At 37.9% G+C, this 17,917-nt stretch overlaps 1 protein-coding gene across 9 annotated transcripts in view; it reads left to right on the top strand.

Annotated features, from left to right (window-relative positions):
• The first annotated feature begins 8,040 nt into the window (after window positions 1-8,040).
• agfg1a (ArfGAP with FG repeats 1a) overlaps window positions 8,041-17,917 on the top strand; it is a 153,564-nt gene continuing 143,687 nt past the window's right edge. For 2 of the 9 annotated variants that reach the window (XM_051923022.1, XM_051923021.1), the window contains exon 1: window positions 8,048-8,597. In XM_051923022.1, coding sequence (XP_051778982.1) covers window positions 8,431-8,597 — 167 coding nt within the window. In that variant the 5' untranslated portion in view covers window positions 8,048-8,430. Of the gene's footprint in view, window positions 8,598-17,917 lie in introns of all 9 variants that reach the window. The other 7 variants (XM_051923027.1, XM_051923024.1, XM_051923025.1 and 4 more) reach the window with 6 other exon arrangements.

Raw genomic sequence — 17,917 nt, forward strand, 5'->3', positions numbered from 1 at the left:
TTTTGTTGGTCGTATTTTTCTTTCTTTCAGCCTTTCTTTTGTTGATGTTTACTTGCTGACCGTTCTTCATGGGCTGCCACCGTGTATTGTGTGTCTTTAATTTTCTGTGACAGTAATACTGTCTTGTACGTCCGCTGGCTTGTACGTCCGTAATATACCTTTAATTTTCTCTGGCGGTAATACAGGCGTACGTGTCGGTAATATGCCTTAAATCTCCTCTGACAGTAATACTGGCTTGTATGTGGCTGTAATATGCGTCACTGTATTGTGTACCTTTAATTTCCTCTCGCAGTAATACTGGTTTGTATTTCCGTAAAACGCCTCTAACTTTCTCTGACAGTAATATCGCGCATTGCACTGTGCCCCGCGCATGCGCACTTCACCAGAAGACACACACACACACGGACACCTGGACGCACACAGGGATTTTATTAGAGAGGTTGCTCTGTGGACAGTGACGCTCTGAAGAGCATAAAAGGTCCAGCAGGGCGTGGAAGAAAAATAAGCCACAATATTTTAATTTAAGAAAAGGAGGTCTTTATTAGCATTAATGCTGATCCTGAACTTTACCATTAAAGTCCTGAATACCCTATTAATACAATATGTACTCTATATAGCATGAAAATCATCCCCACTTCTCTTGTCATGCCTTAAATCAATCCCAAATTGCTTAGTTCATACCAAAAAAGACTTAGGTCATATCTGGTTACTTTTTGGTGACCCTAAGTTAGCAAACATATTATCAGCTTTATTGCTTACAGAGATCATTAATTGTCTTATCAGTAATAGCCTGTCCTTAATAGCGTCCCTGCCAAAATTTCCTTCCCCCTGAAAACCCCACAGGTTTTATCCCCTAAGGTAATGGATTTGAATTCCAGGTCCTACCTGCATTTAGCGCTTTGAGCAGTGAGCTATCATTAATATTATTATTATTATTATTGTATAACAAAAACACAAACTTGATTTGAGTCTGTAACAACTGGTGTAAATTTATGGTACTTGCAAAAGTTAGTGCAGAAGGGATAAAAGCAGACACACAAATGCAGGTGAATCATTTCTTCTTGGTAACTTATTGAGCAAACAAACTGCAATGTCTATGGAGTTAGATTACTGCCAAAAGTCTTTGTGCGAGGAAAGACCTGTGACATCCAAATATCAGGCAGTACAAAATAAAGATGTTTGCATGCATGCGTGTGTTTGCGTCTTTTACTTTCAACTGGTGTTAAATAATATGATAAAAACATACTATAACAGTCTATTTAAATGTATGGTACTTGTGTCTGTTAGTGCTAAAAGTCAAATTATTTATCAGTGCCATTATAATTACCTTAATGTGACATAAGCTTGATATATACATAACAAATGTGTCACAAAAGTAAGAACGAAATTATACTAACAGTGTAAGATTGTGGGGACTGTGAATGTGGTTCGAATGTGTTTTGCATGTAGTTTTGTTTCTTTTATTTTGCAGTGTGGCATTGACATCATGGACCAGAAGGCGCATGCTTATTCAGTACATGCGGGATCATGCAGGTGGATGGTAGCCATGTTCTACAACATGTTACACCTGGTGACCTCCCCCAGGAAAGAAAACTCAGTTCCAGGTGCTCCTAGGCTGCAATAGGAATAATAGGAACACTGTCCTGATAATGAGTGTCCAAAATGGCAGCAACCATTAAATATGCATGAATAACCTAAAAAAGTTATACTACTGTTAAAGTAGATGGAATAATAAAACAAGAACAATAGAATACATTTTGTGACCCCAAAATGGGTTCCAAAACACTCTAAATGCTTAAAATAAACATACTGTATACTGTTAACATATTTGGAGATTTCAAATCATAATAATATGTAGTTTTTTGAACCGAAGGAGGCTGGGCCAAATGATCATGCAGCTAAAGTACTGCCACAGATAGTAATTAAAGGGTAGCTCCAGTTACACTGCAGCTTTGGACTCTGTTCTGGCTTGATTTCTGAGTTTAGGTGATTTTTGGATTTCCTGGATTTTAACCCAGCTCATATGGAAAGTACTATTTTTGATTAACGATTATTGGATTTGTATGCTTTTAGGTTTTTACACCCTTCTTTCTATTGCCTTTGTTTTGAAATATTTTTAGTTATCTTTAAAAATGTATAAATTTAAAAGAACATTGTTTTATCGTTGAACAAATGTTCAACAGTTTTCCTCTTCTCCAATTTTGGAATGATTAGAAACTGCTATGTTTTGGGCCAGTGCAGGTGGAAACCTGCTATTTGAGCTAGGGTTAGGCTGCCTAGGGTGACACCTGCTCAGTGGGTCCAGACCTGCAAAGAGAGCAGGTGCGTCTTTTGTTAGTTTTGAAGTCTGCATCACAGCATAATGCATAAACCCTACAGCTGCTTATTGAAGCAAGACAGAGAACAATGATGTCATGTGAAATTCTCAAAAGGGGAAACACTCAATGAAAAAAGTTTTTTAAATGGAGAAAGTAAATCTGAACAAACTAAGAATAGCTTTGTCTGTATTACATTTTGCTGACCATCCTGTGATCTTCTTTTTTACATTGATATGTAAGCAATCTTTCTTTTTCTGTCCTAATGCTAATCTTGTTCTGTTTCTTAAAACAAGCACTGATATAAGTCTAACAGATGGGAATCCTGATCCACAGAGAAAGGTAAGGCAAATACATTTTGCAACTGACAGAAAAGTCTTACTAGTTATTGTCTTTACCAAATAGAGGACTATAACAAATACACTGAATGACACCAGTCCACCATTTATCCTTCACAAAATACGCACTGAAATTCTTCTGAGATGTGGCACAATCACCTTCATCATTGGTTTAGTGGCTATTTTTAGGGTTTACCATGTAGATAATTTAATGAAATTTTAAACTAAATTCTGACCTTGAAAATTCAGAAATTCTTTATAGAATGTCTAGCACTATGAGAATTTTAGTAGAATAGGTTATACAAAGGAGATCCTGGTTTATCAATATGTTTAGAATTACATTAACTTTCAAATAATGGTTTATAAAATCCCTTGTAACAGGCAGACCATCAAACTATAGGAGCAAGGAATTCAGAATATGTTAAGGAAATGAGGCATACAACTGGGTAATATACAAAAAAAAAAGCAAGTTGGAGTGAGAGGCTTTTATTAAGTAGATATCAAAAGCTATACTGTAGTTCTTTAAAGTTATAGATTTTATTTTTTAACGCAATACAGTCATGGCCAAACAATTTGAGAATGACACAAATATTCATTTTAAAAAAGACTGCTTCCTCAGTTTTTATGATACTCTTATGATATGATACTCTTATGATATGCTACTCTTATGATCCAGCTCAGGTCCAGCAGGTTACCACCTACTAGGAAAATTAGCCTGGACTTAGCCAGATTCCAACACCAGGCTGTTTCTAATGAGTTTGCACGCAGTTTGCGTGAGGAACTTGCAGATTTGGGTGTGACTGCTGATCCTAATGTGATGGGGAAGACAAGACCCTGAAGGTTGCTGGGGGTTGTGTTGGTGTTACAGGTGTTCCCAGAAGGAGGTGTTTCATCTTGCAGGGCACCCTGGATATCATCGAAAGGAGTTGCAGCGCATGGCTTAATGGCAACCCTGGTCTGTACTGGGAACTGAGAATGACAGCTGCAAGGGCTCTTAGGGCAGATAAAGAGGCGTTTGTTAGAGGAATCTGTGAGCAAGTGACACACCATCTGTGGTCTAGCGACCCACATCCTGCTTACAGAGGAATCGAAGCATTACGCACATCCAAATCTGTTCCTTGGAGAATCGCAGTCAGGGCGGCTGATGGAACGGTCCTTACGGATGATGCTGCAGTTGTGACCCACTGGGCTTGCTACTTTGAGCAGTTGTTCAAAGCTGATCCTCTGGCTAGGACGTTGGATATCTCTGGGTCCACGGTTCTTGAGGCCGATCCTCCAATTAGCTGTGAACCACCCAATCTCACTGACATTGCACAGGTGGTGAACCAGCTAAGGGGAGGAAAGGCTTCAGGGATCTGTAGTATCTGGGGTGAATTTTTCCAGGCTGGTGGTAAGGCTGTCCTCCTGGCATTGCAAGCAATCTTTGCTTCCATTTGGGAGACTGGCATCATCCCAACTGACTGGAAATGGGACTTGTCATCCTTATCTGGAAAGGGAAGGGTGTTCGCCTGGATTGCGGCAGCTACAGGGGGATAACACTGCTCTCTGTGGCGGGTAAGGTCCTTGCTAGGGTTGTCCTCAATAGGATCCGTGATCACTTGCTCACCTACCAGTGACCGGAACAGTGTGGTTTTATGCCTAAGAAGTCTACCATCAACCGCATCCTGGCACGGAGGGTCTTGTGGGGTCAATGCAACAAAGAATTAAAGCTGTTTTGAGAGCAAAATAAACCTTACCCAGGTTTCCTGGAAACATTTGAGATTCTGGTCCATATTGATATGGCTGCATCACGCAATTTCTGCAGATTTGTTAGTTGCACATTCATGCTGTGAATCTCCCATTCTGCCACATCCCAAAGGTGTTTAACTGGCCACTGAAGAACGATGAGTTCATATCATGTTCATAAAACCAAACTGAGGTGACTTTTGCTTTGTGATAGGGTGTCTTATCATGCTTTATCAAGCCATTAAAAGATGGGTAAATGTTGTCATGAAGAGATACACATGGTCAGCAACATTATTCATGGCATTGAAGCAATCATTGATTGGTATTAACAGGCCCTAAGTGGAACAAGAAAAAACACCTCACACTAATATACTATCACCATCAGTCTGGACTGTTAAAACAAGGCAGATCGAATGCATGGATTAGTGCTGTTGGCACCAAATTCTACCTACCTACCACCTGTATGCCTCAGCAAAAATCAAGATTCATCAGACAAGGCAATGTTCTTTCAGTCTTCAGCTGTCCAGTTTTGGTACACCTGTGCCTCCTGCAGCCTCATCTTTCTGTTCTTAGCTGACAGGACTAAATGTGACATGGTCTTCTGCTGTTGTAGCCCATCCACCTCAAGGTTCGATCTGGTGTGTATTCTGAGATGCTTTACTGCTAACAACAATGGTACAGAGTGGTTATCTGAGTTACTGTAGCTTTTTTGTCAGCTCAGACTAGTCTGGAATTTCTCCTGTGAACTTTCTCATCAATGACACATTTCCATCTGCAAAAATGCTGCTCACTGGATGTTTTGTGTTTTTTGCACAATTCTGAATAAACTCTAAAGACTGTTGTACACGAAAATCCCAGGAGATCAGCAGTTACAGAAATACTCAAGCCAGCGTGTTTGGTACTAACAACCTTGCCACAATCAAAATCACTGAAATCACATTTTTCCCCATTCTGGTGTTTGATGTGAGCATTAACTGAAGCTCCTTATCTGTATCTGCATTATTATATGCATTGTGCTGCTGCTCCATGATTGTCTGATTAGTTAATTGCATAGATAAGCACGTGCACAGGTGTTTTGAATACTTTTCTCAGTGAATGTACACTATTCATATTTAGATACTCATAACTGACTAATCTCTAGTCACTGTCTGAAGTTTGCATAGAATGTGTTTTCCTTCCACATCCCCAAGAACGTAAAAACAATTTTGTCGAGAACTGGCCATTTACCTGAATATTTTTTTCAATCCTTTCTTACCTAACTTTTGCAAAATATCAAGATAAGATTTGATGCTCCTCAAAGGCTGCTATTTGCCACTCTACTTGATAACTTACACCACTTGTTTATAGTTGTCTATGTGAAGAAAACACTCTGTTGAGGCCCCAAATAAATGAGTGTGGGTAAGAGTGTGCCTTGTAATGGACTGTCACCCTGTCCACAGTCATTTCCTGCCTTCTGCTCAATGTTACTTCATATCCCTAAAACTGAACATGTGGGTTGAGAAAATGAACAGGTGGAAGTATAATTCATTAATGATATTATAATTTCTTATACAAAATGTTCATGTTTTTTAAGATGGTGTAGACAATATTTAAAATCTGATTAAAATATGGATTTAAACAGCTATCAACATTCAATTTGCTGATTCAATTTTACTTCCTGAATACCTTTGGGTGTATCTTCAGGATTTTTGCCAGCTGATCACAAAAATCACCTTAACATTTTCTGGTCACATGCTGTTTTTTTTTTTGCAAATTGCTTATTTTAGGTGCATCTTATATTAATAACAATAATTAAAGGAACAAGTTATTGTTTCACAAAATATCTATTAACCTATATTGATTAGCTCAGAAATATAACAACATATACTGTATACAAACACCAATGTGAGAATATACAAAGATATAAATCATAATATTACAAATAATAAATTCTCTTGTTTAAAGGCCCAATAAGCCAATGTCCAGTTATCCATTTGTGTCCCTCTCATATTATAAATATTCACATACAGTTCTATAACTACAACTGGAATATCTGTAGTGACTTTAAAAGACATAGAACAACTACTAGGAAGGTTGCTCAAATATACCAAGTGCTGCTGTATCAGTCGTGAATGAGACAGTGTGCTAAAGACTTGTTACATTAAAAAGATCTGTCCACTCCATAATCACTTGGTTCCATGGGAGAAAGTGTGGCGCAATAAACCACATGTCAACCCAACAAAGATATATTTTCGCCTTCTCTTTATACAAAGCTTTGACTGTTATAAAATTGTGTGACAAGGAAGTAACAAGGAAGGTGAAGAATTTCAATATCTGAGAAAGATGGTCCCAAGAAAAACTGATGACAAGTTTAAGTAAGGATTTTTTGTTGGAGCACAAATCAGGCACATTATCAATGACAAGTGGTTCAAAGATTGGCTAGTAATCCTGAAGGAAATTACAAGGAAGGCATTCAAGGATGTTTTTGAGAATCCTCTTGGTAACTACAGAGTACCAATCAATGTCCAGCTGGTCGGGACATGCTTCAGGTAAACAAAACCACGACCAACATGTCGCTAAAGATTAACTTCTGCATTCGCACTTGGACTTCTTCCCTGCTAATCATTGATGCAGTTAGTGATGAACCTGGCGAACGGTTTCACCAGGACATTGCAACAATGGAAAAGCTGTATCGGGGCAAGTGGAATCCATCAGTTCTGGCTGATTATTGTTGGTCACTGAAACAAGAAGTATCAGATGCGGAGTACAAATGAATATTAGAAGCAAACTTATCTTTAGCTCAACTGAGTTAATGCAATGTGTCAGCATTATTAAGTGATTCTTCTTCTTCTTTCGGTTGCTCCCATTAGGGGTTGACACAGCAGATCATCTTTTTCCATATCTTCCTGTCCTCTACATCTTGCTCTGTTACACCCATCACCTGCATATCCTCTCTCACCACATCCATAAACCTTCTCTTAGGCCTTCCTCTTTTCCTTGATTAAACATGCTAAATTCAGTAAAGGATAATTTTACATTCCCCCAAATTTCTTTGTGATACAGGCAACCTGAAATGCTGTTTGTTCTGGAGGCAAAACCTTTGAAAGCAAATTGCTGTCTAGTGTAATGGGTGGTTTTTCATTTCATTTCAGTTTCAAGCTCCAAGAAAATGTTACATTTTACACCCATCTAATTTATGACATCTATTGTACAAGACAGTGCCATTTTTAAAAAACCATTTGTTATTAAATGTGTTTCAAATTCCAAGAATATATGACAGATATTCTTACATTTTTATAAAAAGAATAAAGAAAAAGAAAGGAAAGAATCAATACCAAAAATATTTACATTCAATGAAGCTGAAAAACCTTAACAAATCAAAAGCCTTATTTATTTATTTTATTTGTTTGTTGTTGAAATTGAAAACTTATTAAATAGTTGTATAATTCAAAAAATCAGTATGTACAAAAGGTATGAATGATATCCTCCTGGACTTCCCTATCTTATGTATTTAAAATCTAGTTTTAATAATTATATTAATTAAATACTGTAGTGTTCACCAAAGCTAAAGAAGGCATGACGTAGTCTCGTGAGGACGTCACACAAAGAACTCAATGACTCTGTCTGGCGTCACAGGTCCTTGTATCCGCGAGAGTCACGGCTATACACTCTCGATCTCTTTGGCATGCTAATGTAATGTAGGCGGTAGTTGTGCTGCCGCAGGGGGCGCTCGACTGCTCACGGAAGACGCCTTGGCGGTAGTGTGCGTCGCAGCCTCCTCTTGTCGCCGCGCCCCTTCTCCTTGTTCGTGGAAACTAGAGGCCGTTGCGAATTCCGGCTCGTCTCATTCAGTGGCCCAGTTCCCTCTCTGTTTTTCCATTTCTGCTTGCATACGTGAGATTTCCGGTAGTTTTAACTGTTTAGTTTTGTATTACTATTTTCGTAGTTCATCGGTGCCCAGGTTTCCGGCAAGATCTGTTTCCTGACGTGAGGATTTTTTTTTTAAATTTTGGGAGCCTACCCCTCTTCTCCACCCCTTTCCCTACGTTGTAAGACACGGTCCGGCATCGGCTATGGCGGCGAGTGCGAAGCGAAAACAGGAGGAGAAGCACCTGAAGATGCTTCGAGAAATGACGAGCCTGCCCCCCAACCGAAAGTGCTTCGACTGTGACCAGCGCGGCCCGACCTATGCCAACATGACCGTGGGCTCCTTCGTGTGTACCTCCTGCTCCGGCATTCTGTGAGTACATTCCGGGGCAAGTGACAGGCCGCTGCCGCCAGCTTGTACTTCAGTAGAGCACAGTTTAGCTGAAGGTGCGGGAGGGCCGATCACGGATTTGCTGCACTCTCACATCTGCAGACCACTATCCTGGTGTCGAATGATGTGCGCATCGCGGTTGTCGCGTGGATCTGTTAAGAGGATCGCAGCACAATGTGTGAAATGCGGCGAGCTGTAGCAGTGCCCGCACTCCTTGCTTAATTTGTCAGTATTTAGGAGCGATCCGTTTTTGTCATTCTGAGAGATTAGCAGACAAATATTTTATTGAAATGTCGTACCTACGTGATCGAAAAAGGTATAACATCAAAGGATCATGAGATTATTGCTAGACATTATCAGATTGAAGTTCTCAATCAAGGGCTGCATATTTTCAATGTAAACGAGCGGTTAATCCGTGATATTTCTATTTCGTTCGTATGACGGAAACACAGCGACCTGTTGGACATAATAATAGAAGCAACATGTGTGTTTTAGTTACAGGGCTGGATAGGCCAGTTCCGTGCGACATGCAGGATATGAATCTTGTATGTACTGTAGTGAACTTGATGGATGTTCGAGGAGCGTGATCGACCGTTTGGAACCCCGTTTAAGAGGTTATCTCGCCCCCAAACCTTATAGAGCTCGACTATCATTTTGGTCCACGCTTCATTTCAAACTTACCATATTGTTTTTTTAATAGAAAACAGTTGTAGGCTACAGTTAACTCTTGACATTGCTACAGGTTTATTTTTAGCAATAAGATGCACACTGAAATAAAAGTCGGATGTTTGAACATCAGAGCTTCCTTCATTTTCTGATTTCAGTGGGCCTGTTCAGGATACAACTTTGGGATTACAAAATACATGGGTGGTGTTTTGGAGATTTGATCAAATATTTAGGATTTGGAGTACTGAATACGTTTTAAGTAATCGAAACATTTGACATGAGCAGGCAGTTTGTAGAACTTATTGATTGTGGTTATAGAGATCTAGATATAGCTATATTATGTGTAGCAACAATAGGTTTATTTTAGTTAATTAGACAGCCCTTATGAAAAATTTATTGCATAGTGCTTAATAATAAAATAATAACACATTTTATTTTTATAGCACCTTTCCTATTCTTAGAGGGCTTTACAGAAATTCAAACTGAACAACAGGGTGTATACAATATTGGATACAAAGAACATCTACATTAAACACTAAGTAAAGATTAATACAGGAAACACTAAAGCTGTGAATTAGAATAAAAGACAACAACCCAGAATAAAAAGTATACAGTACAAAAAGAAAACCCTAAACAAATAACTTTATTTGAGAGACAAATGCAAATCATCCTTAATGCCTAAATAGTGATTGTAAAATGATCGGCAGGTTAAGTTAAGTGCTTTCCTGAACAAATGAGTTTTAAGTTTTTTTTTGTTTTTTTTTGGCTAAATGAATAAATTGACTCGGCTGATCTCATTCATTTAAGGAGGTTGTTCCAAAGGCTAGACAATATGGAGCTGAAGACTGTGTCACCCATAGAGCACAGATTAGTTAGATGCACAATGAGATCAGTAGGCTTTAGTGGGTGAACAGAAGCATAATGATGGAAGAGGTTACTGATGTAGTCTAGTGCAAGACCATTTGAAACTTTTTAGGTTAATAATAAAAAAACATTTTTGATTTAATACCATCCATTGTACAGTGCCCTTGGAGCAATTTTCAGTTAAGTGCCATGCTTAAGTGCCCAACAAAGTAAGATCCCTTGTGGCAGTAATGGGATTTGAACCGGCAAACATTCAGATCTTCAGCTCGATAAGGTACAGAAAGCAAGTGAAGATGGAGCAGGGTGGGTGTTATGTGGTCACTGTTGCAGGTCTGCATAAGGACTCTTGTAGCGGAGTTTTGAATCAGCTGGAGCTGTGATAACAAATTGGAAGGGGCACCTGCCAGTAGGGAGTTACAGTAGTCAATGCAGAATGCATTAAACGCTTGGACAAGTTTCTCAACACCAGAAAAGGAGAGGAATGAGCAAACATGGGATACATTACGGAGGTGGAAGTAAGAGGTTCTTAATGTGATTTATGTGTATTAAATGTTACTTTACCTGTAACTGTTCATATGCTAGCATAGGTACCATAAACTTGAAAAATAATTAAGGCAGGAGTAAGCATTTGGTAATTAATGTGTTTTTAGAAGAGCTTGAATTTTAGTATAGTTTGTATATAATAACATTTTTGAGCAGGGATTATTATTTCATAAAACTCAGTCAATAGAGACTGCATTGTATCATGCAATGTACATACTGTGAAAGACACTATAAACTAAAAATATGAAATTGTAGTATTTTGCTATTTTGTAGCATTTACATTGTTGTCATTCACTTCAGAGTATAAAGGCTCTATATAAATAAAATATTATTATTATTTATTAAATGCTACATACTTTTTCCTCACTACTTATGCAAAGTTTTGTCAGTTAGTCCCTTGATCAATTCAGTGATTTAATTTTTAGGATTAAAAAATCACATAAGGAAAATCAAATCAAATTGTAAAGTGATTTATGCATGCCTTTACTAACATTGACATTTGTTCATCAACAACAAAGAGGAATTATGTTTAGTTAATCTGTCAACAAATGACATTGTGGTAAACTGGTTTATTGACAGTCCTCAACTTGATGTATAGTATGTATGTTGTTTCAGGGGAACTGAACACAAACTAGTTAGTTGATAATTGAATTTTTGTTTTTAGATATTATTTATTGATTCATTAATTTCCTAGCTGGGTTACGGGGAAGCTGGAGTCTATCTCAGAAAGATTGAATTTATTTATATCAATTGTTTTTACTGTAGCTGATGTATTTGCTTTTCATATATAGCAAAGTTAATTCTGTGTAAAAGTGGCTTTTCCTTGTTATTTGTTTATTAACTATTCCCAACAAATAAAGATCTATCTGTCTATCCATTATGTTTTTTTTGTTCAGTTACAATATAGGGTAATTAAGTGTTACCTATGGAGTGGGAAAGGCATTCCACATATCAGTTTGCATTAAGTTGCTGTTTTAATATCTGTTTAGAAAAATAACAGAATAATGCACAAATAGAAAATTAATAACATGTGAGACACAAAAGTCTTTGTTTTGGCTGTTGGGTAAATATTATTCATTTGTCTGAATAGTACCAGATTTATTCATATTCATATTGATCTTTTTATTCATATTGTGCTTGTTTTGACATAAGAATTTTACAAGTTTGCGATTTACAGACTGTTTTGGCATTTTCATAGCAGTAATAAAGGCAAAGGGTTTGTTTTGTTTAAACTTTGTAACTTGACATTTTTATTTTTTAAATTTTGCATTACTGTAATTCTCACTGGGGCCCATTGGCAGCACCGATTCTATTCTAATAGTTGTTGATTCAAGAAAAGATCTCCTTCTGGACTCTATACAGTCTGAAGTAGTGAAAATATAGCATAAGCAGTCAAAGTAGGCAGTATGTTTTGGACTGTAGGTGGTTATACAGTGAGTGAAATGTCTATATATGAAATTGTTTCTAGAGCAGAACCAAGGGCCAATGTTTTTCACCTTATTTAGGATTTTAAAAAGTATATAATTCATTTTTCAAACCCTCTTATTCTCTATTTCCAGAATGTGGTTGCAGAGGGCCAGATTCTATCCTTGCAGCAGTTGGCAGAAGGCTGGAAATCAGAAGTTCTAACTTCTGCAGTGCAGTAAATAATAATCAGCCAATCACATTTCCCCAATTGTTTCAGTTTATCAAACTGTAAAGACTTTTTTCTACACTAGTTCAAAGGGGTCAAAATTTCAGGATAATGTCGTATTCAGGCATGCCTATGATTTGTTAATCACTTTAAAATTATATTTTTTAAGGAGCAAATTAATTAATTATTGAATTCACATAATCCATTCAGGGTTGCTGAGCCTGTTTCAGCCGCTCCTAACATAAAGCAGGAACTAAATCTAGCCATGTACGAGTCTGTCACAGGGGATAGTGATGCAGACACATTTTTATGGGGGCAATTAAGAGTTACTAATTGAGCTAATATAGTTGTTTTTTGATTTTGGGGAGGAGAAAACATAGTACTCTGAGAAAAAGGAGAAATACATAAGTAGACTATGCAAAATTCAATCATTGAACAGCCTGGGGATTGAACTCAGGTCTGTTCAGCTGGGATGTGGCAGACCTGAGCAGTATACCAGAGTGATTTCTGTTTTCAAGCCTGCTTAACCCCCTTGAAGATCCTGCAACTAGAACCTGTCCTAGCAGTTTTTTAAAAAAAATGCAAGGACCGTCTCCAGACAGAGTGCCACTGTGCTGTAAAGTATCCATATATAAAATAGTCTTTTTAGTCATTGCTCATTTGTCTACAGATTCAAAGGCTGCATTTAACATTTCAGTTGCTTGTTGATAGTTGTTTAGCAAAATAGGTCTCATGAATAAAGAGTAATGAGGCAAAGTTATCTGTTTTACATATGGTGCTTATGTCTGGTATTTTTAAGCCAATTGCATAACTTTGTAATAATCCATCCATCCATCCATCCATTTTCCAACCCGCTGAATCCGAACACAGGGTCACGGGGGTCTGCTGGAGCCAATCCCAGCCAACACAGGGCACAAGGCAGGGAACCAATCCTGGGCAGGGTGCCAACCCACCGCAGGACACACACAAACACACCCACACACCAAGCACGCACTAGGGCCAATTTAGAATCGCCAATCCACCTAACCTGCATGTCTTTGGACTGTGGGAGGAAACCGGAGCTCCCGGAGGAAACCCACACAGACACGGGGAGAACATGCAAACTCCACGCAGGGAGGACCTGGGAAGCGAACCCAGGTCTCCCAACTGCGAGGCAGCAGCGCTACCCACTGCGCCACCGTGCCGCCCAACTTTGTAATAATATAATTTTTATAATGAGGAATTATTTCTTAGAATACAGAGCAGAATATGGTTTATTTTGTGAGTAAATAAACAGCCAAGTGACTAAGAAGATGTGTCACACAAGGTTTTTTTTGGTTGTGGCTCCAGCACAACCTTAGTGTTTAAACTGGAGTATAGCCTTCAGACTGTATTCTTTGTAGCAGTTTTTGCTGTTTGTATATGGCATTTCTGAATGGTATCTACCATGAAAGGCATTATATAAACCATCATTTGTTTAAGGGATTTGCAAAATGCATAGCAGTGATGTTTTTCTTAATTAAAAAAGTTGAACTTTTTGTATCTCTTTGCTTTAATAAGCTAGTTCTGAGTTTAGTCCTACTAGTTTATTATGAACATGAATTGTAGACACATTAATATTGTAAACTGATTTGAGGATTGTTTTTTTCTTAAGACATTTTGTCAGATAATTGTTCCTACTGGATAGTCTTTATACAGTATAGGCGATTTATTACACCATACAAATAGAGGCCATAATTTGTATGTTATTTTTTCTTATCAAAATATTTTTTGGTCATCTACATAAACAAGTATAGGAGAAGAAAGAATATTTTGTGTCTTTATAGTAAGGTGCAGATCACAGATGGGCTCATGGGCTATAGATGTGTCATTAAAATAAAAAAAAATCATGAAGTTTAACAGTAATAATCACATTTATTTTCACAAAGAAGGGCTTTCTTAAACATATCAATACATGGCAACATTATGTGATTGCTTTTATCCAAAGACTTAATGGGCTTGTTACTTGCCAAGTCAGAGGCTACTGTGGAGGTTTTTACCTAATATCTATATCTGTGAAACAAAATCGTCATAAATAACACACAGTCTGTTGCTTCTATAATGTAAGAGATGTTGGTACGAAGTAGTTTAGCTGGTTTGCAATGTAAACATGTGCTTCGCCTGAAACATTACCAAAAATGTTTGTGCTTAAGAAAATAAGAGTGTCTACTTGTTTAAGGAAAAACTGGGTGTTCTTCCTGTTTCGTGTTAAACCAGCAGTCAAGAATGCACTCTTCAATGCCAGAGATATGAAAAGGACACACTATTAGCTTTTAGTTAGGCATACTATTTTTATTGTTAACTCATTGTTTTCCTTTTCCACATGTTTGAGGCTGTATTCTGGATGGTGGAATAAATTAAGTGATCAATTAGAAACCTTTTAAGTAAAGTTTTATTATTCAAGCATTAATGTTACATTTGCCTCAGATGTGCAAATGTCATGGTCTACTTTGCATGTTAATATTTATAAAAAGAGTACTTTTATTTGTCTACAAACCCTGAAGATGTAATTTACTGCAGTTCTTTTTAGTATGGGAAGATAGGAGACAATTGCTTGTTCTCTAGGGTGAGCCACTACTGTCAAATATGTTTGTCTTCAGAAGCGGGGGTGGTCTATGGCTAGTTTGACTGTTTTTCTAGCTTGTTGCTATATTCACATAAATAAAGTTTTAATTTGATCGTTAACTTGTTGTTTCAGGGCTGACCAGATGGAATCTATGATGAGTTTTAAATGACTAATGGTGTCTGTTGATAGACAGTATCATCTTTAGCAGAGTAATGTGATTTTTGTTTCTGTATTTCATGGCTTAACAAATGACATGGACACACATGAATACTGTATAACTGATTAATATTTTGCTTTGTTTATACCTTGCTTAGGCATTCACCCTTTCATCTTTGCAAGGTATAACTTGGAGCGTTTTATCCATATACCCACTACTCCCTCACCCTGAGCATTTTAAACATATAGGTTCACTCACTTTTTTTTACAGGCATTATCTGTGGCTGTAGCGGTGGAGTAGCTGAAATATTAGTTCTAAAGTGAGGGAGCAGCCTGATTTGGCTTAAAAATTAAAAACTTTACAGTATGGGAAACACTGAATTGTCAGATTTGTGGTTCCTTTTTTGTGTCTGATTTTTAGTGTTTTACTGTGATGTAAGAAGAATCCAAAACAATACATAGAGATGAAATGGAAAACATTTTAGTGGTGCAGGGTGTGGTGAATAAGGCAGTTTGGCTGTTTGATACTAACATTATGACATAGGCTGGTAGGCAAGGATTTTACGTGAGTTAACAATATTCATGTTTATGCTTTAAAATTATGTAAGTGCGTAATGGGCTTATATATCTTAATGATTTAAACATCACTTTGTTCAGGTAATATGACTGTTTTCTTGAGGAAGAAACAGTGTGAAACACTACATTAATGGATTCCTATATAGACTGTGGCTCACCATTATTTCATTTTCCTATCTCAACTTCATTAGGTACACCATAAATTAATACACTTCCCTTGTGTGCATTACATCATTCTTATGTCTCTTTTGGTTATTTGGAGTTTGCAGGTCAGGACTTTTCTATTTATATCTGGTGCAACTATTTTTTCTTCTTCACTGCTTTTCTGTTAGGGGTTGGGTTGCTCTATTGCTATTTTCCACTCCTCTGTTTGTTGCGAAGTTGCATATCTTTCTCTCATCTATCTTCCTTGATGCATTCCATCTGTCTCTTCTTTGGTTTTCCTCTTGCTCTTAGCTCTTCCTCTTTCTGATGTGCTTTCCATTTTGCTAAATTTTCCTCCACCATTCTTTGCACATGCCTATACTATTTCAGCCTTGATTCTTGAATTTTGTTTCTAATAGTAATTGCTTTCACTTCCTGTCTGATTTCTTCATCACACATTTAGACTTTTAAGATTTACACCCTCAATTGCTCTTAGGCACTTCATCTCAGTAACCTACGGGTTTCTTATTTGCTTTTCTTTGCAACCTTGCCTCCCTGGCATTTTCTGTTGGTAGTTCTCAGTCTTCAACAATTTAGCTTCAAAGATAATTAAAAGATTTCTTCTGCCTTTATTTTTTCCAGCTTCATCCACTCTGTGTTTGTTTGGTTTGCTATCAGCTTTTACCAGCATGAGCTCTGTTTTACCCTTTCTCATGCACACTACATGGACCTGTAGCACTTTATTCAAGGCTTTCATCTTCCTCTCTGTTTCCTCCTCTGCACTCCCTGTTAATGTGATGACATCTGCATACTAGGGAGGCTACGATCAAGTGTTTTTAGGGCCAATACTGAACACCAATATCATGTTACTGGATTGGCAGATTTCAATACCGTTTCCATTTTTTTTGTTTCTTTTTAAAAACTTGTACCTGAAGGTTATGTTTTATATTAAAGTATTGTATCTTTGGTATCACATATATATTTCTCTTCTGGTTCGTCCTGCTTCCACTTCAAAACTGGTCCCGCCCACACGCAGCTGACACGGCATTTCTCGATTTCTATTCGTCCTCTTCCAAACCCTTCCCCATGCTGCCTGTGGCTCCTCTTCAAAACTGGTCCCGCCCACACGCAGCCGACACAGCATTTCTCGATTCCTATTTGTCCTCCTCCAAACCGTTCCCCACATTCTTCCAGTGCGATTTCTGCAACAAAACTTTTCAAACGCGAACCTCACTTGCTAAACACAAGAAAAGGCATTCTTCCCAACAACTATATGAGTGCCAGAAATGCAGTAAGAAGTTCACTACACAGGATTGTCTGACTAAACACAACAAAACTCATTCACAACTCTTGCAATGCAACATCTGCAAAGCAACGTTTCCAAACCAACAAAGTCTCAGCAGACATACACACAATCCTCTTCCTGTTACCACAGGTACATTTTCACCTAATTCCTGTCTTCCCGTCCAAGAGTACAACATTGGGACTCCAGACCAGCAGTGCAAACACTGTCATACACTATACTGGCCTGCTGAGTGTAATACATCCAGCAAGTACTCGAGGTGCTGCCACAACGGTAAAGTAGCTTTACCACCTTTACGGGAGCCACCTGTGTCTTTACAACAGCTTCTTACACAGCAAACATCAGAAGCTAAAAATTATCATGAACACATTCAAGAATACAACTCTTCTGTAGCGTTTGCTTCCATGGGTGCACGGATAACTCAACCTCCTGGCCACGGACCATACTGTTTTAAAATACATGGGCAAATTTATCACCAAATCTCTCCACTATACGCTAACACTTCTATTTCTCCAGGATATGGACAGTTGTTTTTTTTTGACACAGCGGAAACTACTGAAGTACGCTTACAAAATAAAGCAAACTCTGCATGCAGCGAAAATTTACTTCTCCAGCTAGATGCCATGCTCAGAACCATCAACCCCTTTGCTAAATCATACAAACACATGCATGAAATCGATCAGTCCAATCCAACAGCATCTGTACGGATGGTTTTCAAGGAAAACCCTATACAGGATTTATGATGATACAATGCTCAGACATGTCACACCGATGTTGCAGCGATTTTCGTTGGAGAAGATGGCGAACCGCCTGCCAAAAGGGACATTTGCATC

This window comes from Erpetoichthys calabaricus, chromosome 2 (assembly GCF_900747795.2).
Source record: "Erpetoichthys calabaricus chromosome 2, fErpCal1.3, whole genome shotgun sequence".
NCBI lineage: Eukaryota > Metazoa > Chordata > Cladistia > Polypteriformes > Polypteridae > Erpetoichthys > Erpetoichthys calabaricus.